The sequence below is a fragment of the Trichechus manatus genome, unplaced genomic scaffold (genome assembly GCF_000243295.1).
Source record: "Trichechus manatus latirostris isolate Lorelei unplaced genomic scaffold, TriManLat1.0 scaffold00038, whole genome shotgun sequence".
NCBI classification, from domain to species: domain Eukaryota; kingdom Metazoa; phylum Chordata; class Mammalia; order Sirenia; family Trichechidae; genus Trichechus; species Trichechus manatus.
This window is the reverse complement of record NW_004443974.1, coordinates 2100766-2125187: the sequence shown is the minus strand read 5'-3', so window position 1 is coordinate 2125187 and position 24422 is coordinate 2100766. Positions and strand designations below refer to the sequence as shown.

The following is a 24422-nucleotide window of genomic DNA, read 5'->3' as shown; positions in this document are numbered from 1 at the left end:
AGGAACTAAACTAGCTAGAACAATTTTGAAAAAGAAGAATGAAATGGAAGGAATCACTCTACAGTGTTGAATTGGTGGAGGGATAGACACATAGATTAATGAAACATCACATAAAACCTAGAGCTAGACACATAAAAATATGCTCAACTTATTTTTGACAAACATGGAAAAGCAATTTCAACAAATAGGATATCTATATGCAGAAAATGAATCTCAATCCAAACCTCACATCTTGTACAAAAATTAACTCAAAATGGATCATAGATTTAAATATAAAATGTAAAACTATAAAACTTTTAGAATAAAACGTAGGAGAGAAAATGCTTGGGACCTAGGACTGGGTGAAGAGTTCTTAGACATGACATCAAAAGCACGATCCATAAAAGAAAAAATTGATAAATTGGACTTCATCAGAATCTTTGCTCTGCAAAAGATCCTGTTAAGAAAATTTAAAAAATAAGCTACAGACTGAGGAACAATATTTGCAAACAACATGTCCAACAAAAGACTAATACCTAGAATACATAAAGAATTCTTAAAATTCAACAATAAGACACACGTGCACACATACATGCATGCACACACACACACAATAAAAATAGAAAATGGGCAAAAGACATGAAGATACATTTCACCAAAGAGGATATATGGATGGAAAATAATCCCATGAAAAGATGTTGAACATTATTGTTGTTGTTGGTAGCCATCAAGTTGAATCCAACTCATGGTGACCCCATGTGCGCAAAGTACAAGTCCATAGGGTTTTCAAGGCTGTGACCTTTTGGAAGCAGATCATCAGGCCTGTCTTCTAAGGTGCTTCCGAGGCACCTCTGGGTTAGTTCAAACCACCAACTTTTCAGCTAGTAGTTGAGCGCTTAACCAGAGTTTGTACCACCCAGGAATTCCTCAACATCACCCGCCTGTAGGAAGAGACAAATTAAGATTATGGTAAGCTGCTACTACACTCCTATTAGAACAACTAAAATTAAAAATAGTGACAACACCAAATGCTGGCAACGATGCAGAGAAACTAGATCTCTCATACATTGTTGGAAGGAATGTATAATAGTACAGAGATTCTAGAAGTAATTTGGCAGTTAAAAAAAAGAAAGAAATGAACACTTATCATACAACCCAGCAAATGCACTCCTGGGCATTTATCCCAGGAAAATAACAACTTATGTTCACACGAAACATTATTTGTAATGGCCAAGAACTGGAAACAACCAAAATATCCCTCAGAAGGGTTTGGCCTTAGCCATCCTAGTGGATGTGAAGTGGTATTTCATTGTGGTTTTGATTTGCATCTCCCTAATGACTAATGTTGTCAAGGATTTCATTTCACTTGGATCCACACTCAATGCCCACGGAAGCAGCAGTCAGGAAATCAAACGACGCATTGCATTGGGCAAATCTGCTGCAAAAGACCTCTTTAAAGTGTTAAAAAGCAAAGATATCACCTTAAGACTAAGGTGTGCTTGACCCAAGCCATGGTGTTTTCAGTTACCTCATATGCATAGGAAAGCTGGACAATGAATAAGGAAGACTGAAGAACTGATGATTTTGAATTATGGTGTTGGTGAAAAATATTTACTATACCATGGACCGCCAGAAGAATGAACAGTTCTGTCTTGGAAGAAACACAACCAGAATGCTCCTTGAAAGTGAAGATAGCGAGACTTCATCTCGCATATTTTGGACATGTTATCAGGAAGGACCAGTACCTGGAGAAGAACATTATGCTTGGTAAGGTAGAGGGTCAGCAAAAAAGAGTACGACACTTGATGAGATGAATTGACACAGTGGCTGCAACAATGAGCTCAAACATAGCAATGATTGTGAGGATGGCGTAGGACCAGGCAGTGTTTTGTTCTTTTGTACATACGGTCGCTGTGAATAGGAACTGAGTCAACAGTACCTAACAACAACAATGACTAACGTTAAGCATCTTTTCATGTGCCTGTTGGCCATTTGTATATCCTCTTTGGTGAAATGTCTGTTCAAGTCCTTTGCTCATTTTTCGATTGTGTTGTCTTTTTCTTGTTAAGTTGTAGGAGTTCTTTATATATTCTGGATATTAAACCCTTATCCAATATATGGTTCCCAAAACTTTTCTTCCAGTCTGTAGGTTGTCTCTTTACTTTGTTAATAAAGATTTGGAGAAATTGAAACCCTCATCTATTTCTAATGGGAATGCAAAATGGTACAGCTGCTGTGGAAAACAGTTTGGCAGTTCCTCAAAAAGTTAAACATGGAGCTACCATATGACCCAGCAATTCCATTCCTAACAGACTTAAAAGCAACGATGCAATTAGACAAGTATACACCAATGTTCACTGCAGCACTGTCCACAATAGGCAAAAAGTGAAAATAACCTAAATGTCCATCAACAGATGAACAGATAAACAAAATGTGGTGTGTGTGTGTATGTGTATATATATACATATACATATACATATACATATATATATATATATATACACAATGGAATATTACTCAGCCATAAAGAAAAATGAAGTCCTCATACATGCTACATCATAGATAGACCTTGAAAACATTATGCTGAGCGAAGTAAGTCAGTCACAAAAGAACAAATATTGTATGATCTCACATATATGAAATACCTAGAATAGGCAAATGTATAGAGATCAAACTTTAGTAGTGGTTATCAGGGGCAGAAGAGAGGGGGAGTCATTGTCTAGAAAGCATTGAGTTTCTGTTTATAGTAATAGAAAATCTGGTAACAGATATTTATGATGGTTGCACATGATTGATGTTATTGGTGTCACATGTCGAATTGGTAAATGTTATGTTATATATAGTTTTACAACAATAAAAAGGGGTTTGGCCTAAAACAAACTGGGAAATGAGAAAAAAAGGCAATATTATACACACTGGGGTACATTCATATCATGGAATACTACTCAAGATAAAAAGGAACACACTACTGACACAGGCAACAACTTAGATGAATTTCCAGGGCACTTTCCTGGGTGAAAAAAGCCAATCTCGAAAGGTCATATACTTTATGATTCCATTCATTTAACATTATCAGAATGACAAAATTATAGCAATGGAAAACAGATTAATGGTTGGGGATGGTGGGGAGAGGGGTGGGTATGATTATTAATGGGTAGCATGAGGGAGGCTCTGTGGTGATAGAATAGTTCTGTATTTTGATTACAGAGGTCATTACACGAATCTGCTCATGACACAAAACTACACACACATTGTACCAATGTCAGTTTCCTGATTTTGATATTTTATATAAGATACTACCATTAAAAGGAAATAAAGGGCATTCAAATTGGTAAGGAGAAGGTAGAACTATCCCTATTCACAGATGATATGATCTTTTGCATAGAAAATCCCAGATTCCATAAGAAAGCTACTGAAACTAATAGAAGGATTCAGCAAGGTAGCAGGATACAAAATCAACATGCAAAAATCAGTTGGATTCCTCTACACCAACAAAGAGAACTTCAAAAAGGAAATCAAGAAAACAATACCATTTACTATAGCCACCCCCCAAACATAAAATACTTAGGAATAAATCTAACCAGGGACATAAAACACCTATACAAAGAAAACTACAAAATACTACTGCAAGAAATCAAAATAGACCTACATAGATGGAAAAACATACTATGCTTGTGGATAGGAATACTTAACATTGTGAAAATGTCAATACTACCCAAACAGATCTATAGATATAATGCAATCCTGAACAAATACCAACAGCATTCTTTAACGAGATGGAGAAACTAATCACCAACTTTATGTGAAAAGGAAGGAGGCCCAAATAAGTAAAGCATTATTGAAGAACAACAACAAAGTAGGAAGCTTCACACCACCTGATCTGATAAACTACTATGCAGCCACGGTAGTCAGAACAGCCTGGTACTGGTACAACGAAAGACACGTACACCAATGGAACAGAATTGAGAACACAGACATAAATCCATCCACCTATGGACAGCTGATCTTTGACAGAGGGCCAAAGTCCATTAAATGGGGAAGAGACAGTCTCTTTAACAAAAGATGCTGTCAAAACTGAATGTCTATCTGTAGAAAAATGAAACAGGATACCTCACACCGTACATAAAAACTAACTCAAAATAGATCAAAGACCTAAACATAAAACCTACAACTATAAATATCTGGAAGAAAAAATAGGGACAACACTAGGGATTCTAATACATGGGATAAATAGAATACCAAACATAACTAAAAATGCACAAACAGCAGAAGATGAACTAGATAAATGGGACCCCCTAAAAATTAAACACTTATGCTCATCAAAAGACTTCTCCAAAAAATTAAAAAGAGAACCTACAGACTGGAAACAAATTTTTTGCTACAGCATATCTGACAGCGGTCTAATCTCTAAAATGTATAGAAAACTTCAACACCTCAACAAAAAAAGATAAATAATCCAATATAAAAATATGGGCAAAGGATATGAACAGACACTTCACCAAAGAAGACATTCAGGTGGCTAACAAACACATAAAGAAATGCTCGTGATCATTAACCATTAGAGAGATGAAAATCAAAACTGCTATGAGATACCATCTCATCCCAACAATAATGGCACTAATAAAAACAAAAACAGAAAATAACAAATGTTAGCGAGGTTGTGAGGAGATTGGAACTCTTACACACTACTGGTGGGAAAGTAAAATGGTACAACCACTGTGGAAAATGGTATGGTGCTTACTTAAAAAGCTAGAAATAGAAATACCATATGATCCAGCAATCCCACTCCTAGGTATATACCTAAAGAAATAAGATCCGTGACACAAATAGATGTATGCACACCCATATTCATTGCAGCATTATTCACAATAGCAAAAAGATGGAAACTACCTAAATGCCCATCAACAGATGAATGGGAAACCAACTGTGGTACAGACACACAAAAGGAATACTATGCAACGATAAAGAATAATGGCAAATCTGTGAAACATCTCACAACCTGGATGAATTTGAAGGACATTATGCTGAATGAAATAAGTCAATCACAAAAGGACAAATATTGTATGAGGCCACTATTATAAACAAACAGGAAAAGGTTTACCAGGGATGCGAGGGGGAGGGAGGGAATATTACTAACTAGATAGAAGACATATGTTAATATTGGTGAAGGAAAAGGCAATACAGAATATGGGTGAAGTCAGCACGTGACCAAGGCAAAGGAAGACACTGAGAGGATGCAAGAATAAAGGGCAACTACAGTAATTACTATAACGTAGACAATCCTGCAACAATAGTATTAACAAACAATAATTTATGAATGGATACATGGATAGATAGGTATGCTAAAGAGGTGTGGGAGGGTGTAAGGGAGCACACCCACCTGCAGATATGGGTTTGGTTGTGGATATTTCTAGATACATAATTGTAGGTGCTACATATATATTAATATAGACAACAGAGCACACAAGGGACACAGTAATAGAAACTTTTGAGACATAACCAAACACCTCACAGGACGAAGTTCCTACACTCAAAGGTGGACCATAGACTCAAAGGGGGACATCTATGTCAACTGGCACAACATAATTCATAAAGACAATGTTCTGCATCCTACTTTTGTGCGTAGTGTCTTGGATCTTAAAAGCTTGAGAGTGGCCATCTAAGATACAACTATTGGTCTCTTCCCTTCCGGAGCAAAGGAGAGTGAAGAAAACCAAAGACTCAAGGGAGCAATTAGTCCAGAGGACTAATGGACCACATGAACCCTGAGACCAGAGCTAGATGGTGCCCAGCTACCACTACCAACTGCTCTGACTGGGATCACAACAGAGGGTCTGGACAGAGCAGGAGAAAAATGTAGAACAAAAAATCAAATTCACGAAAAAGACCAGATTCACTGGTCTGACAGAGACTGGAGGAACCACCAAGACTGTGGCCCTATGACACCCTTCTGACCTGGGACTGAAGCCATTCACAGAGACCGCCCTTCAGCCGAACCATAGATAGGCCCATAAAATAAACAGTAACACCCAAGAGGAATGTGCTCCTTAGAACAATCAACTATATGAGATCAAAAGGGCAACATTTGCCTAAAAGTAAAGATGAGAAGGCAGGAAGGGGTAGAAAATCTGGATGAAAGGAAATGGAGAACCTAGGGCAGAAATGGGAAGAGTGTTGACCCTTTGCAGGGAGTGCAACTAATATCATAGAAGACTTATTTACAAACTATGGAATAGGAAACTAGTTTGCTCCGTAGACTTTCACCTAAACACAATAAAAAACTTAAAAAAAAAAAAAATTGTTACCATTGGGGTAAACTGCTGAAGGGTAAGACAGGGCCTCTATACTATCTTGCAACTTACTGTGAATCTAAAATTATTTCAAAATAAAAAGTTTTTTTTTTTTTAAATCAAATAGATTACTGGTTATATGGTTATGGAAAAACAGTAATGGTTAAATAATTATGGATAATTGATATTACTTCTTTGAGAATTTATTTAAATGTACAGATGACAACCTAATAATACTAACAATAGCAATAGCAGTTGTCATTTATGCAACATTCAGACACATAAGGTCCATTACTTCTGGTCCCCACAACCATCTCTGAGAAGTTAAGAAACAGGTCCAAGGTCACCATTGGGGCTCAAATCAGGTCTGTATGTGACTAAAGATGATGCTTTTTTCACTATATGGACACTTCCATCCACTGGGTTACATACCTTCAACAGAGTCCTATCTTTTTTGTTTTCAAAATAGAATGTATAAGAAATATATATTCTTGTTAAAATTTCAAACAGTCTAGAGGGCATAAAATAGAAAGTGAGTATAGACAAGAACACTGCTAAGGATTTGTTACAAATCCTTCTAGACAAAGTTTTATGTTTTCAAATTAAATATATATATATATATATATTTTTAACTTAAAAGAAAAAATGAATTTATAACTCATACATTGCTGGTGGGAATGTAAAATTGTGCAGCTCTTTAGGAAATTTTGCAGTTCCTCGGAAAGTTAAACATAGAGTAATCCCACTCCTAGGTATATCCCCAGGAGAATTGAAAACATATGTCCACACAAAAACTTGTACACATATGTTCATATAAGCATTATTAATAATAGCTAAGAAGTAGAAACAACCCAAATGTCCACCAGCTGATGAGTGGATAAACAAATGTGGTGTACCCATACAATGGACTATTATTCAGCCATAAAAAGGAATGGAGTCCTGATACATGCTACAATGTGGATAAACCTAGAAAACATTATGCTGAGTGAAAGAGCCAGACACAAAAGACCATATATACCACACATTGTATGACGGTTTATATGAAGCATCCAGAATAGGCAAATCCATACACACACAATGTAGGTTGTGGTTTCCAGGGGCTGAGAAGAGGGGGGAATGTGGAGTGACTGCTAATAGGCATGGGGTTTCTTTTGAGGGTAATGAAAATTCTGTAATTAAGTTGTGGTGATGGTTGCACAACACTGTGAATATACTAAAAACTTTTGAATTGTACACTTCAAAAGAGTGAATTTTATGGTATGTGAAGTAATCTCAATTTTAAAATTGGATGTATACATTTTATACTCCTATGGCATAGTAAAGAACTTGAGATGTGCATAGTGCATCACACCTCATGCAGAAGGGAAGTATAATTCTTTTAATGAACTATATCATCAGTCCCTAGACACATCAGTCAAACACTTGGTATTCATTTTTCATGACAAATATAATTTTAATACATGCATAAATGTTGATATTTTTCTGTTTAAAAAGTGCATTGGTTAGTATAAATAAAAGTATAGCTAGAGAAGCTTTTTTCCTAAGATGAGAACTTAGGAAAGCCCCACAGTGGAGTCTCCCAGCCCCCAATGTCCCTCCCCTTGTGTGGGTGACTGATACCTTACAGGGTCTCCACCCTCTTCAGGTGCGACTGAGTTGTAGATGAATGCTTAAAGCGTCAGGTGACATCGTGACAGAAGTGGTACAAAGTGTGGCTTTCCCTGCAAAGACTGTTAGCTAGCCTGGCCTGCTTAACCTATGTTATTCTGAAGGGACTTTGTCCAGGCAGAAGCTGCTATCAGAGAGCTCTGACAACTGCAAAGCCCAGCAAACTAATAAGTAAGCAGAGAAATTCATGATTTTGTCCACTTTCCCTCCTGTCTGCTCTACTTTCCAAATGCAGAAATAATGTGAAAGAATTTTCTATTTAGTACTTGAAAAATTTTGTTATCACAGCAAAATGACCCAATTTTTCTACAGATTTATTTTATGGAATCTATAAACTAAGGTAAATCTCAGGAAATTCATTATACCAAAACTATGTTATCAGATTTTTAATCATATCATAAGCATAATGACTTCATCTGTACGTCCTTTTTCTCTATCTTAATTAAACATTTATTCATTTTTAAATCTCTTTTAAAATGAGAATACAATTAAACTTATTGGAGCCTCTCTCCTGTAACATAACTTATTGTTGTTATAAAAATTTTAAAGTGATTGCTTTTTTAAAAAAGAATGTGTTTTCTATGTAAGAAAATGAAACCTCATGCAAAAACGAATAGTAAGGAACGAATTGTAGTGGGAATGAATTGTAGTGCTGAAGGTAACTCTGCCAAAAGTTAGCTTCAGCACAAGTCTGTCCTGATCAAATGTTGGAGTCATTTAAATGGGTGTGCGAGCTGCCAAGATGAAAAATCTAGTTCACAGAGTAACAGTAGCCATCTGAACCGTGTCCATTTTTAAAAACAGTAGAGAAATTGATTTCTTATTAGACTGGGAATGCTATTTAATGCGTGGTCATCCTTAATCTATGACTTTGCCTTAAAATATCAATATGTAATCTTTCCTAACTTTTAAAATCAGTCATTTGCGTCCTCTAAGTAAATAAAAGTTATTAAATTCAAATAAAACGTTTCTAAGGCTATGTCTATAGTCCTGGTGGTGTAATAGTTAAGAGCTTGGCTGCTAACCAAAAGGTCGGCAGTTCAAATCCACCAGTCGCTCCTTGGAAACCCTATAGGGCAATTCTACTCTGTCCTGTAGGGTCGCTTTGTGTTGGAACAGACTCAACGGCACCTAACAACAACAACATGGCTATAGTCCAGCATTCCTCAGAGAGAATTCCAGGGGAACATTAGTTCCCCAGGATATTAAAAGTTTTTACAAGAAAAGGGGCTTCATGGTTATAAATTGAGGAAACATTAGGTTTAACAAGACTTTACAGGCTTCTTTAACATAATGTTTTTTGGACCTGGTAACATGCTGGAGTACACTGTGTCCTGCCAAGCCAGAGATATGCCATACACAGCAACCCTAATTGACCACAGAAACCTGTTTTCATGGAGTATTATGAGACTCCACAGAACATATTTTGAGAAGCTCCAAGGTTTTAGGAAAATTGATAAGCATTCTGTCACTATCTGGTAAGGGTTGTTTGTTTTTCTATTTTGTACAAAGAAGAGAATTGTTATCATACTCATCTTTTATCATACTCTTAATTTTTCTCTGTTCGTTCACAAAGTAACTCCGATATTAAAATCCTGGCTTAAACTGGGAAGATTTTTGAGGAAAGAAGTTAATAGCCTTAATAATAGAAATATTAATTGGCTCCAAAAGACCTCTTTAACGTTTTAAAAAGCAAAGATGTCACTCTGATGGCTAAGGTATGTCTGACCCAAGCTGTGGTCTTTTCGGTCACCTCATATGCTTGTGAAAGCTGGATAATGAAAAAGGAAGAGAGAAGAATGGATGTATTCGAATTGTGGTGTTGGCAAAGAATATTGAATACCATAGACTGCCAGCAGAACAAATCAGTCTTAGAAAAAATACAACCAGAATGCTCCTTCAAAGTGAGGATGGCAAGACTTCAGCTCACTTTGGACACATCATCAGGAAAGACCAATTACTAAAAAAAGACATCACATTTGGTAGAGAGTCAACGAAAATGAGGAAAAAATCCTCAGTGAGATGGTTTGACGCAATAACCACAGCAATGGACTCAAAACATACCAATGATCACGAAGATGGCACAGGACTGGGCAGCATTTCATTCTGTTGTACATAACGTCACTGTTATGGATTAAATTGCATCCCCTAAAAATGTGTGTCAACTTGGCTAGGCCATGATTCCCAGTATTGTGTGGTTGTCCACCATTTGGTGATCTGATGTGATTATCCTATGTGTTGTAAATCCTAACCTCTATGATGTTAATGAGGCAGGATTAGAGGCAGTTATGTTAATGAGATAGGACTCAATCTACAGGATTAGGTTATATCTTGAGTCAATCTTTTTTGAGATATAAAAGAGAAGCGAGCAGAGAGAAGAGGAACCTCATTACCACCAAGCAAGAAAAGCCAGGAGCGAAGCACATCCTTTGGACTCGAGGTCCCTGCGCAGAGAAGCTCCTAGACCAGGAGAAGATTGATGACAAGGACCTTCCTCCAGAGCCAACACAGAGAGAAAGCCTTCCCCTGGAGCTGGATCCCTGAATTTGGACTTCTAGCCTCCTAGACTGTGAGAAAATAAGTTTTTCTTTGTTATAGCCATCCACTTGTGATATTTCTGTTATAGCAGCACTAGATACTTAAGACAGTCATCGTAAGTCTGAGCCAACTCAACCACAGCTAACAACAACAATATGTATTGAGTGCTTGTTCTGAGCAAGTAGAAACCATAACAAATAGTGTATGTGCATTATTTCTTATACTCCTTGCAACAACTCCAACAAGTAGGTACTAATCTCTCCCTATTTTACAGGACAGACTGAAGGTCAAAGGAACTTAGTAACTTTTTTAAGGTTTTAAGGTTTATAAAAGGCAGAGTTAAAGCTGAGACAGAGTCTGCCTGACTTCAAAGTCTATACTGGCCACTTCTTCGTTAAACGAAGTCATAACTCTTTCTTGGGAATGTAGTCAGATCTAAGGAAAGAAACAAGGGCATATGCATTGATTGTAACTAGCATTTCTTAGGACTACAGGTAGGAAACGAGCACATCCAGCATGCTGGTTTGGATTTCTACAAGTAAATGTTGTTAGATGCTGACAATTTGATTCTGACTCATAGCGACTCCATGTGACAGAGTAGAATTGCCCTGTAGGATTTCCTAGGCTGTAATCTTTACCGAAGCAGATCTCCAGGTCTTTCTTCTATGGAGCAGATGAATGGGTTCAAACTGCCAACCTTTTGATTAGCAGCCCAGCACTTAACTGTCGCGTCACCAAAAGCAAAAAAAAAAACAAAAAAATCATTGCTATTGAGTCGATTCCAACTCATACTGACCCTATAGGACAGGGTAGAACTCCCCTATAGGGTTCCCAAGGAGCTCCTGGTAGATTCAAACTGCTGACTTTTGGCTAGCAGCGGAACGCTTAACCAGTATGCCACCAGGGTTTCCATCATGTCACCAGGGCTCAGTTAATGTCTAGTTGTCTACAACAGTGTGTGAGCATCAGTCACTCATTCACCAGTTCTCTTGACCACCTACTGTGGGCAGGCCTGCTCCGTGTAGAGGAGGTGCAGCAGGGCCAGAGGGAGGACAGCGCTGTGCTTGGGAGCTTGTGCCCTAGCACTGAGAGAGAGAGACAGTCAGTGGCTGGCCCACGGTCAAGTAGTCGGCTTAGTGCCATTGTGGACAGGTTATGCGACCTGAGAGCCTTTCTGGGAAGATGGAGGAGAGACTGGTGGGGTAGGGACAAGCAGACAGACAAAGGGGAAAACTACAGAGAGGCCCGGCACCTTGGCATTGGGAGGCAATGGCTAGGGGTCAGGCCAGCTGCCCCAGAGCCTTCCCAGTTGGCTCTTCCTGACTCTGCTGGTCCTTGCTCACCCAGCCCTTTCCCTTTGTTCATACAAACAGCTTCTGCAAGGCAGTTCTCAAAAATAAAAAATGAAAAAAGGAGACAGCAAGAGTGAATTGCCATGAGGCAGTCCTTTTTTAGCATATGATTTTCGCCTTTGCTTATCATTTTTGTGCTTTGTTTTTACCCCAGACCGAAAAATGCATTGCTGCCGAGTCAATTCCAACTCACAGCGACACAGATAGGACCGAGTAGAACTGCCTCGTAGGGTTTCCAAGGCTGTAATTTTTATGGAAACGGAGCAGTAGATTTGAACCACCCACCTTTCAGTTAACAGCCAAGCTCTTAACCAATGTGCCACCAGGAGTCCTCAAATTCCTGAAAATTCACCAGCATGACATTACCCTTGTTGATGTTTGCCCAGGACCGTGCCCTGCACAGTATCTGTTGTGTGAGTAATCACCAGGTGGTAGGGAAAGTGCTCTGCTTCTGTTTATTACGATGCTAAGACACTACTTTACAGGTTGTGAGTTTTTCAGTTTTGTTAACTACTATATCCTAAGCACCTGGAAGAGGGCCTCTCATATAAATATTTATTTAAATAGTGTTTTATTGTGTTTAAGGTGAAAGTTTACACAGCAAATTAGTTTCCCACTTAACAGTTTCTACACAAATTATTCAGTGATGTTGGTTATATTTTTCACAATGTGTCATCACTCTCATCCATTCCATTCTGGTTGTACCATTTCCAGTACTCTAGTTTCCCTGCCCCCATACTTTCTGATCTTTGCTTTAGAATAATTTTTGACCATTTGGTTTACTATAGATAATTTTTTAAAGGAGCTCATTACTCATGTGTGTTATTCTTATTTTATGAGCCAGTCTGTTATTTAGCTAAAAGGTGACTTCAAGGGATAATCTTGGCTTAAGGTTTAAATAGTCTCGGGGAGTCCTCCAGTCTCAACCAGTCAAGTAAGTCTGAACTTTTGAAGAATTTGAGTTCTGTTCCACATTTTTTTCCCATTCTGTAAGGATCCATCTATTGTGGCCCTGATCAGAATGGTCAGTAGTGGCAGCCGGGCAGCTTCTAGTTCTTCTGGTCTCAGATAGACAAGGCCTTGGTTAGTGTAGACTGTTAGTCCTGTACACTATTTTCTTCTCTGATTCTTTGGTTTCCTTCTTTCTCTTTTGTTACAGACAAGTAGAGGCCAATAGTTATATCTTAGATGATTGCTTAGAAGCTTTTAAGACCCCAGACACTTGTCTCCACATTGGGATGTAGAACACACTTTATGAACTGTATTATGCCTATTAAATGAGTTTGTAATATAAGTATTAAAAGAGATAAAACTATGTAATATTAAATACTAAGGCCACAAACTTGTTTTCAAAAGTAAATGGCATATTATATACTAACATATGGAAAGTTAATGCAAAATCTAAGAAGCTTTTATTATAAATATTCTTTATTTTCATTTCTTATAATTTATTTTATTTTTGTGTCATTGAGAATATACACAGCAGAACATACACCAATTCAAGTTTCTACATGTACAATTCAGTGACATTGATTACATTCTTCAAGTTGTGCAACCATTCTCACCCTCCTTTTCTGAGTCGTTCCTTCTCTATTATCATAAACTCTCTGCCCACTAAGTTTCCCATCGTATCTTTCAAGTAGCTGTTGATCCCACATAGACAGTTCTTTAAAGAGCACAATGCTTAAGGCACACATTCTTTACTAGTTAAGTTAAACTCTTGTTTGGTGTCAAGAAGACTTCAAGGGATATTTTTGGTTTAAGATTTAAAGATTATCTCAGGGCAATAGTTTCAGGGGTTCATCCAGTCTCCATGACTCCAGAAAGACTGGATTCTATGCGTATTTGATATTCTCTTCTGCATTTTCTCCCACTTGATCATGCATTTTCTCCCACTTGATCAGATTCTTCTGTAGAATCTCTATTCAAAACATTCAGTAATGGTAGCTGGGCACCATCCAGTTCTTCTGGTCTCATGGCAAAGGAAGCATTTTTTCATGGAGGCAATTAACCATGCATTCCATTTCCTCCTCTTCTTCCTAACTCTCCTTCTTCCTCTGTTGCTCCAGGCAAATAGAGTAAAATTGTTGTACCTTGAATGGTTGATTGCAAGCTGTTAAGACCCTAGGCGCTATGCAATAATCTAGGAGGTAGAATAAAAGCACTAAACATGTTATTAGGCCAATTAACTAGGATATTCCATGAAACCATGACCCCAAACCTCCAAACCAAGGAACCAAATCCCGTGAGGAGTTTGGTTGTACATAAGCAGCCTCAGGAGCTACTCTTTTTTTTTTTGTTGTCATTATTGTAAGTATATCTATCACACAACTGTGACCCTACCTTTAATCAACGTGATTTTTCCATCACAGACAAACCGAAACTCAGTACTCTATAAGGAATAATAACTCCCCTTTTCCCCCCTTCCCTCCTGCCCCTAGTAACCACTAATAAACTTTGGTCTGTATACATTTTGTCTGTTCATGTCTTTTTATATAAGTGAGGTCATACAATATTTGTGCTTTCGTTATTGACTTATTTCACTCAGCATAATGTCTTCAAGCTCCATATTGTAGCATGTATCCAGACTCCATTTCTCTTACTGGCTGAGTAGTTAGTACTCCATTTGTATGTATGTACCACATTTTGTTTATCCATTTGTCTGTTGATGGGCATTTAGGTTGTTTCTACATTTTGGCTATTGTGAATAGTGCTGCAATGAAGGAGTATCTGTCTGAGTCTCTGCTTTCTGGTCTTTTGCGTATATACCTAGGAGTGGAGTTGCTGAGTCATATGTTGGTTCTATTATGGTGGTTCTACTTGCAGTTTTTTTGAGGTACCTCCACAATGTTTTCCACAAAGACTGTACTTTTTTGCATTCCCACCAGCAATGGATAAGGGTTCCAATGTCCTCACAGTTTTGCCAACATTTGTTATTTTCTGTTTTTTGTTTTTTAATCTGAGCCATCCTACTGGGAGCGAAATGGTATCTCATTGTAGCTTTTGATTTGCATTTCTCCGATAGCTAATGACATTGAGCAGCTTTTCATTTGTTTGGTGTCCATTTGAATGTCCTCTTTGGTGAAATGTCTGTTCAAGTCCTTTGCCCCTTTTATGATTGGGTTATTTGTCTTTTTGTTGTTAAGTTGTCAAAGTTTTGTATATATTTTGTTATTTAGATTCTCATCAGATACATGGTTTTTAAAGATAGTCTCCCAATTGGTAGCTTATCTTTTTACTTTTTTGGTAAAGACTTTTGATGAACAGAAGTTTCTAATTTTTATGAGGTCCCATTTTGTCTTTTGCTGTTTGTGCTTTTGTTATTATATTAAATAATCCATTGTTAAAGCTAGGCCCAACAGCATTGCCCCTGTATTTTCTTCTGGGAATTTTGTGATTTTAGTTTTCACATTTAGATCCTTAATCCATTTTGAACTTGTATGATGTAAGGCATGGATCCTATTTTATTTTTCTGCATGTGGAAATCCAATTTTCTCAACATCATTTATTGAAGAGAGTCTTCTTTCGTCATCAAATAGACTTAGCACCCTTGTCAAAAATCAGTTGACCATAGATGTGTGGGTTTATTTCTGGACTCTCAGTTCTATTCCATTGGTCTGTGTCTATTGTTATACCAGTACCAGCCTGTTTTGATTACTGTAGCTGTATAATATGTTTTAAAATCCAGAAGTGTGAGTCCTCCTACTTTGTTCTCCTTTTCCTTTGGCTTTTTATATATGTGCATGTATGTAGATATATACATAGACAGATATTATATTTCGTTGCCTTGTTTTTCACTCAGCAAGGCATCATAAACATCTTTCTGTGCCGTTAAATATCTTCTAGAGATCCATTTCGACAGCTGTATAATGTTACATCATGTAGATACTTCATGATTTTGTGAGCAGCCCACACATCTTCTGCTATCTGTCTGTGGGCTGGGCCTGCGCCCTCTGTCTTCCCAACCAGAATTGCTGTTGACTCTAGTGTTGACTCCAGCTTCTCAGCCTGAGGGCGGATGTCTAGAGACCTCCTCAGCATAGGCTGATTCAGCTTATCGATGACAGGGTACTTAATACAGGATGTTTGATGATGAATACCTTTGTTATAACATTTTCTGTTTCAGGACAGTGGGGCTTTTTAGTTTGATCGACACCATATGGCCTCCAGTGATGCCTCTGATAACCACTGGCCAAAGTCAGCCTCATGAAGAGGTAAGCCAGCACCTGGGGCCTGCCCTCCTCTCCTGTCCTCACTACCACTTACACAGTCAATGTGTGTCCCCATGGTAGCCTCAAGAAGCTCGAAGTCTAGCTCATTCCTTTGTCTGTGGAAACACATGACTGCGAGCCAGAGCTGGGCTTCAACCCAGCCTTGTTTCATTCCAAAGCCCACGCTCTTCCTCTCCACCTGCTGTGCTACACCAGATTTTTCTTGAGGTTAACTTATGATGACGCGTTACACCCACAGTCACCACACACTGTCACAACAAAGAGGGTCTTAGGATCCTGCTAAAGCAAGACACAGATCACTTTTCCTGCCACCGTCCAATTACTCACAAAACCTGACACTCAGTGACCAATTACAGTAGAAAGTCTCATAAACTAAATAAAATGGATAGATTGTCTTACAGTCACAGGTTAGCCAGGAATTCCCATTTCCCTGCTTCATCAGATTGTTCGCGGTAGTTGCCTGCAAGCAGCAAAAATGGCTGATTAAAATGTGTCCTCCCATCTGTGTCCCCGAGCCTTACCCAGCAGGTAGGTCAGCAGCTGCTCTGGGCGGGAGCTTCCTCCCAAAGCTGACCCTGGGGGCTGCCTTGTTCACGCACCAGCTAACTTCTCAGCAAGCACAAAGCTGTAACTGTGTCACTGCCAGCCCAGCATTTTAGCTGTCAAAAGTGACCACCTCTGGATTATTTAAGAGGAAGTTGTTTCTAAATGGTTTCCTTAGTATACTCTGAAGAGTGGATTTCTAAAATCAAAGTTTGAGTTGGTAATAAACTCGGAAGTATAAAATTTCTTGCACCTGGTCCCAGCCACCAGGCTCCTCTATCAGAGGTAAACAGTATCATCTGTTTCTGATATAGACTTCTACAGAGATATTATGCATCTGTAAGCACATATGCACATTTTAAAGAGTAGATTTTAATAGTGTATTTGAGTCTTTAAAAAATGTATTCACCAACTACCTTTTCCTTCATTTTAAACAGGTACAAGCTGATCTGCCTCCTCCTAGCTTCTGTTACATTTTCACAGCTCATCCAAATCTGGGGCAAATTGATATAATTGAGGAACACCCAATTTCTAAGCTCTGCCAGCCTCCAGTCTCCCACTGCTTAAAGGACATTCTCCAGGTAATGTCTTTGTGTTCAACAAGTTCTTTAAGCACCTTCACTGTCTGTACGTGCTATGTAACGTGACCCATCTTTCTCGTCCTCCAGGCTGGTGGTCTTGGTATGTGCTGCACCTTCTATGCCAGAGTGATCTACCAAAAACCACAGGTAATCAATCAATCTCTCTCTCATAAGATGTTATAATGTATAAAGTGTCATAGTTTTATTAAAGGATAATTTGTTAGAAATTAATGGAGTGCCAAAACAGAAAAGCATTTTCCAGCCCATTTAAACATGCTCACTGCTAAATTGGTACTAACCCTTTGCTTATACAGGAACGGAGTGCCCATTGACTGCCAGCTCTGTACTAGGCAATGGGGGTGAAAAACAGCACAGTTTTTCAAGAACTCCAAGATTATTGTAAACTGAGTTCTCTTCTGATACACAGACAGGTCAGAGAGAGGAAGGAGAAGCTGACATGTTGTTTGTGGCGAGGATGTGGAAATCTCAGGATGAGCTCAGCTGCTTCTCAGAACTCTGAGGGCCCTGCACTGCGAAGGGGGCCCCGCGGTCCCCAGGTAGGCCCTGCACAGTTCTAGGGTTCTGCAGCCAAGAAGAGCTTCTCATTTGCCTTCTTGCTACTCAGTAGATCAGCTAGGAGTAGGTGAGGAAAAAAAGATGTTCTTGGCAAGCTAAACACATGGCCTACATTCTGCCAGAAATCTCTGCTGGCCCTTAACTTCTTGAGGAGCACCCTGAGAGATGTATTACAACCTGGTTTTAAAATTCTTTTATTTTGTAATCTCTTCTACTAATGGGCCATATCTATGGTGATGCAGGAAAGAATTAGTACCTCACAGAAGCCTCCTGAGTGTTTGTGCCTAATACAGGTTGTTGGGGTAGCCAGCACGGTCCTGCTGACAGCCAGCATCACACACCAGGGCTCTTTGAAGGGAATGCCTAGTGGGGGTCTTGGAAGGAGGCAGGAAGCTGGAGCCTGGACAGATGGGCTGGACATGACAGTCAGATGCCCCAGCCCATCTTTGGAATGCAGAGGGACAGGGGAGTCACCCAGGTCTATCTTTTAACCAGACTATACCAGTTTATCAAGATTTTATGGTAACCGCACCTTTCCACCACCATTTTTCTCTTTGTTGCTGAAGAATTTTAAAGCAAATCCCAGATTTCACATAATTTCATCCCATCACACTTAATATAACTCTCCAAAGAGTGTGCACACTTTGTATAGAGTCACAATTCAGCTGAAAGCCTGAGCCGTTTTCTCTTCTGCTTAAGTTGTCCAGAGTTGATTTCTGTTGTTCATATGTTGTGAACAATTTCTTTGCATTTCTCTGATCATCCATGGGCAGTGAAACAGTTATAAAATGACTGAAGGGATATGCTTCTTAATCTCTAATGAAGTGGCTGCTGAGTTGCATATATATAAACATCACTAAACCTAGCTAATTACACATTTACTGTATCAACCCATCCTTCATCTAGAGCAAGGGTCTATAAAGGGCCAGAGAGTGAACATTCTAGGCTTTGTGACCTGCATGGTTTCTGTCACAGCTACTCAACTCTGTGTCACAGTGAGAAAGCTGCCATGTCACTCATCAACAAAAGGGTGGAGCTGTGTTCCAAAAGACTTATTTATGCATGCTGAAGTTTATTATTATTATTTTGTTCTGCAATAAAAATTGCTTTTTGTGGTAAAAATATATATAACAAAACATTTGCCATTTCAATATTTTTTACATGTACAGTTCAGTGACATTGCTTACTTTCATCATGTTGTACAATTATCACCACTATCCATTTGCAGATTTTTCCATTACCCTTAAAAGAAACTCAGTACCCTCTAAGGAATGATTCCCCCTTCTCCCTTCCCACCTGCCACTGGTAACCGTTAATAAACTTTGGTCTCTATACATTTGCCCGTGCTAGATATTTCATGTAAGTGGGATCATACAATATGTGTCCTTTTGTGATTGACTTATTTCACTCAGCATATTTTCAAGGTTTATCCATGTAGTAGCATGTATCAGGACTTCATTCCTCATTATGGTTGAATAATATTCCATTGTATGAATACACCACATTTTGTTTATCCATTCATCTGTTGATGGACATTTAGGTTGTTTTCACCTTTTGGCTACTGTGAATACTGCTGCAATTAACATTGGTGTACATGTGTCTATTTGTGTTACTGCTTCCAAGTCTCTTGGGTATATATCTAGGAGTGGGAAATATACGTTTGTAGACTCATGAGCTCACACATACATTTGTATCTATTTCTGTCTATCTACCTAACTATCTAAAATTTTTATTTCACACTAATACCTCCAATTCTAGGCCATTACCACAGAATATACTGTAGGTTTTTCCATTTTCATATTTGTAACTCCCTTCTCTGACAGTGCGAAACCTACTTCCCATTTTCCTCAATATTTCTTCTCACTTGCTCAAACTTCCTGTATGTACTCAGCCTCAAACCATGCAAGCTGCCCCCTCAGCCCGTTTCTGATCCTGTGAGTGCTTCCTTTGCCCCAACCCCACAGCTTCTGACCGTATAGGTCACCTTCTTTGCTCAGCCCTGCCAGCCAGCCCCATGGAATCTTCAGCCTGACCATGTATCCATGTCAGCAACACCAACTGAAACCTCAGCCTCGGCCACTCAGCAAGCCAGCCAAACCCTCAGGCCCTAGCCCTACTGACACTGCCTGTCTTGCCAGGCAAATTCTTGGCCCATTTTCTTCTACTGAATCCTAAGCCCCGACGAAGGGAAGAGTAGAACACCATTTAAATGAAAAGACATTATAATTACACCTTTTGCAAATGAAAAAAAAATAAAGGAAATTGTAATAAAATGAAAGAAAAAAAATAAAATGTTACAGATACAATAAATGTATGACATCTGCTTTATACCATGGCATGTATAAAATCTGAAAGTGAGTACGATATATTCCTAACACTCAGAAAAATCACACCCAGCTGGAGAGAATACCTGTGCGCTATTATAAAGCAATGCGGTAATGACCATTCTAGGCATGTGATAAGGGGGAAGAAAGCAATTAATTCCCCCTGGATAGGCTAGAATTCTTCAAAAAAAAGAGATTACATTTGAACTAGACATACACAGTAGTGCCAGAGCAGGGTAGGATTGTATGTCCTACAAGAGTTGCAGGATTGAGCCATGGTGCCCTGGATGACTGGACATGCAAGCCTATTCCACGTTTTAAAAGTACTGTATTTGATTAAATGCTTCTAAAATTGTAGTGTTGATGTTAATGATATAAGATTTTTGCATTAAATTTTTTGTTATAAGGAGAGCTATTAAGTTAATAGTGTTTACTATGTCTTAAAATTGTAGCTCAAAAGTTTCCTTCCTGTGGAGCAAAGGGAGATTTTGGCTGATGGTGACTGACATCACCCAACAGGCAAATAATGAGAGTTGCTCTAGCCTCCCCAAAACAGTGCCCATCTTTGTGACCTCCTCATGTGTGCTGGGCCCAGAAGTCCTGGCAGCGCTCAATGTGGCTGCCCCTCACAGCATCCTCTTCAGGGATGCTCTGCAAGACCAGGGTATGCTTTATTTCTCTTGACAGTTCTGGTCCAGTGGCAATGATAGATGCCCATAAAATGACTTGTTGATCCTGGATGCCTCTGCCTTTGTCTGGAATTGCTGGCACCTCCACAAAGCCCATAGCTGACATAGCCTGTTGGGCTGACGAGGGCTGCAGCACCAGCCTTGGTTTCCATTGGCCCCCGTCACAGCTGTGGGTTGGAACAAGTCACCTTAGCAGAACAAGCACCCCCCGTGGAGTTGACACACACTGTGAGAGATGCCCCTTTCACTGAAGAACTATCTGAGTGGGGGCCACACTTGACAGGTGCAGAAGCCCTTGAAGTTATTGCATAAAAGATCAATCTTTAAAACAAACATGAAGCTACAACATTATAAGTGCCTAAGCTTGAATCAGCCACTCCATTTTTCAAGGAATCAAAGTAAAATTCTTTCTGAATTTTTTTTTTTTTAATTGAGATATACTTCACATACCATACAACCAACCCTGGGCTGTGTTGTCTAACAGAATCTGGCTTTGGAGGGAGCAGTCCTGCCTCACACCTGCACACTTCTACACGGCTCGTAGGAAGCTGGCAAAGGCAATGATTGTTCTGCAGAAGTTGCTTTTCTTCACCTCTATAGTAATCTTAAGTGTCTCTGTTGGCAAGTCGTATTGTTTGTGTGGAACGAAGTGTCCTCTTGCTTCAAAAGCCCCTTTTGTGTGTGGTCTCTGGTGCTTGTACCTCTGACCTGAGAGGCCCAGTGAGGCTGGATGAGCTAGGTTCCAGAACTCAAGCAAACTCCATTTGCAGTGTTCAAGGTGGGTAGTCATCTTGCTGGAGATGGCATTTATATGTCCTTAAATACCTTATTCAGTTTAGATGCATTTTAGATTCATTTACTCATTTATTCATCAAATATTTTTTGAGTGCCTAATATGTCTCAGACATTAAATACAGTAAGGAACAAATCAGAAGTAGTTCTTGTCTCTTGAAGCTTACAGTCTGTCGCACCCACCAGTTGTCGTGGAGTTGACTCCAACTCATGGCGCCTCCATGTGTATCAGAGTAGAACTGTGCTCCATAAGGTTTTCTTTCACTAACATTTTATTGTGTTTTCAGTGAAGGTTTACACAGCAGTTTAGGTTTCCATTCAACAATTTCTACTCAGGTTGTTCAGTGACATTGGTGACATTCTTTACAATGCATGAACATTCTCATTATTTCCATTCTGGTTGTTCTATTTACATTAATCTAGTTTCCCTGCCCCTTACTTTCTCATCTTTGTTTTAAAGTAATTGTTGACCATTTGGTCTCATGTAGATGATTTTTTAAAGGAGCACAGTACTCATGGGTGATAGTCTTTATTTTGTGGGCCAATCTGTTATTTAGCTAAAATGTGACCTCAGGGGCTAGTTTCAGTTCAAGGTTTGAAGAGTATCTCAGGGCAATAGTCTCGGGGAGTCTATCAGTCTCAACTGGTCTTTTTTTTTTTTTTTTTTTAGGAATTGAATGTTCTGTTCCACATTTTTCTCCCATTATATCAGGATCCATCTATTGTAGCTGTGCTCAGAACAGTCAGTAGTGGTAGCTGGGCACCATCTAGTTCTTTTGGTCTCAGGGTAGATGAGGCTGTGGTTTGTGTATACATTTAGTTCTATAGTCCAGTTCCTTCCTTGAATCTTTGGTTTCTTTCTTTCTCTTGTGTTCCAGATGAGTAGAGACTGATAGCTGTATCTTAGGTGGCTGCTCACGAGCTTTTAAGACCCCAGACACTACTCATCAAACTAAGATATAGAACATAAACTTTATGAACTATATTATGCCAGTTGACTGAGTTGCTCCATGAAACTATGGTCCTAAGCCTTCAAACTCAGAAAACCAATCCCAAAAGGTATTTGATTATGTCTAATCCACTGGGTTTTCAATAGCTGGTTTTTCAGAAGTAGATCTCCAGGCTTTTCCTCTAAGGTGTCTCTAGGTGGGCTCAAACCTCCAACATTTTAGTTAGCAGCTGAGCGTGTTATCAGCCAGGGACTCCCACAGTCTATACAGAAAGATATTAATCAAATAAGTATACAAACAAGCATAAAACCACAGCATGCCAAGTGCTCTATGAGCCGATAATCAGGGATCTCACCTTGTCAGGGTGGTCCTGGAAGACTCGCTAAAGACAGTGGGGGCAGGAGAAATGAATTGTGGGAAGAGACCAGAATTATAAAGACCCACTGAAAGGAGAGGACAGGTGAGACACCGCGGGGAGATGAGCTGGAGCAGGCCAGACCTTGGCGAGGAACGGCGGGCAGCTCAGCGTGCAAGCCCCACCCTGCACAGAGATGACACTGTCTGGCCTCCATGCCTGAGAGCAGAGTGCAGCGCACAGTGGCGGGGTAGCCAGCTGGTAGGCCTTGTGGCTGTCCAAAGTGAGTGATGGTAGCACAGACTAGGGAAGGTGGCAGAGATGTACATCAGGGCAGGAGTTATGGAGGAGGTGAAACTGGCAGGTCCTAGTGATGAGTCAGATACAGAGGTCAAGGTGTAGGCTGTAGGAGAAGGCAGTGAATGGAGAGACAATGAGGTGGGTGGGACCACCGCTCAATGAAGTAGGAATTGGTGGGGAGAGCCAGGGTGAGGGGCAATCTCAGTCCTGTCTGAGAGATCTTGGGTGTTTTGAAGATGGTCAGTAGCTTGTTGGTTATATGAGTCAGAAGCTGAAAATCACAATAATACCTTTTCTCTTTACTTTATAAAATTTTTTACTGATAAAAGTAACATGTGTCCACTGGAACTAGTGAAAGGTGAATAAAGGGAAAGGTAGGCCCTCTCACATACTCCCACCATCTCACGTCTCCTGGGGCATCTCTTTGCTCCTTCCATGCACACAGACGCACATGCACACAATCCACCACCTCCAGAAGAGTGTCATCTTTACAAAAAAATGTGATCGTACGTCATACATTATTCTGTCACTTGCTTTTCTCACTTAATACTCTAGCAAGAATCTCTCTCCAGGGAGAGATACGAATCTAATTCAGTAGTTTAATAGCCCATGAATAGACTATTCCTCCACTAAGGGACTAACCGGGCTGTGAAAACACTGTTTATGCAAAGTTTCCCTGCCATTGGAAAGGGCACTAACCACAGCACCTGGGACACTCCAGCTACCAAGTGCTGAGTTGTGGGATGAAGGAGCCACAGCATCCCCACAGTGCAGGCAACATCTCCCTTGTCCCCTGGCCCTCTGGCTCCCAGCACCTGACCACAAGCATTCTGGTTGTTCAGTATGAAGAGTTCTCCCTAGAGGCTGCTGTTTGTGCTCAGTCAGCACCTGCCAGGACCTATAATGTACACTTAAACACCATCTCCTTTACCCTTGCGATCATGAGGAATGTTCCTTTTGCTGTGTGAGTTAGCTGTTGGTACATGGAGGGAGCTTTGTTCCGGGGGGTCAGGTGCACCCACACATATCACTGTGCAGTGGGAACTGCATCTTGGGTGTTATGGTATGGTGGCAGCCACGTAAGCATGAATGAGGCTTAGTTCCCACTGGTCCTTAAGCCCCTCTTCACTCAAACTGGAGCCTTCATGTAGGGTGAGGAGTATTTTTTTTTTTTAATTGTACTTCAGGTGAAGGCTTACAGAACAAATAGTTTCTCATGAAACAGAAGTACACATGTTGTTTTATGACATTGG

General features: G+C 39.6%; 1 protein-coding gene across 1 annotated transcript in view; it reads left to right on the top strand.

Annotated features, from left to right (window-relative positions):
• The window catches only part of SPIDR (scaffold protein involved in DNA repair), a 129530-nt gene that overhangs the window by 91782 nt on the left and 13326 nt on the right, over window positions 1-24422 (top strand). Inside the window, 6 exon segments of the mRNA XM_023730649.1 lie at window positions 15954-16041; window positions 17040-17183; window positions 17271-17330; window positions 20536-20571; window positions 20573-20751; window positions 21399-21550. Coding sequence (XP_023586417.1) covers window positions 15954-16041; window positions 17040-17183; window positions 17271-17330; window positions 20536-20571; window positions 20573-20751; window positions 21399-21550 — 659 coding nt within the window.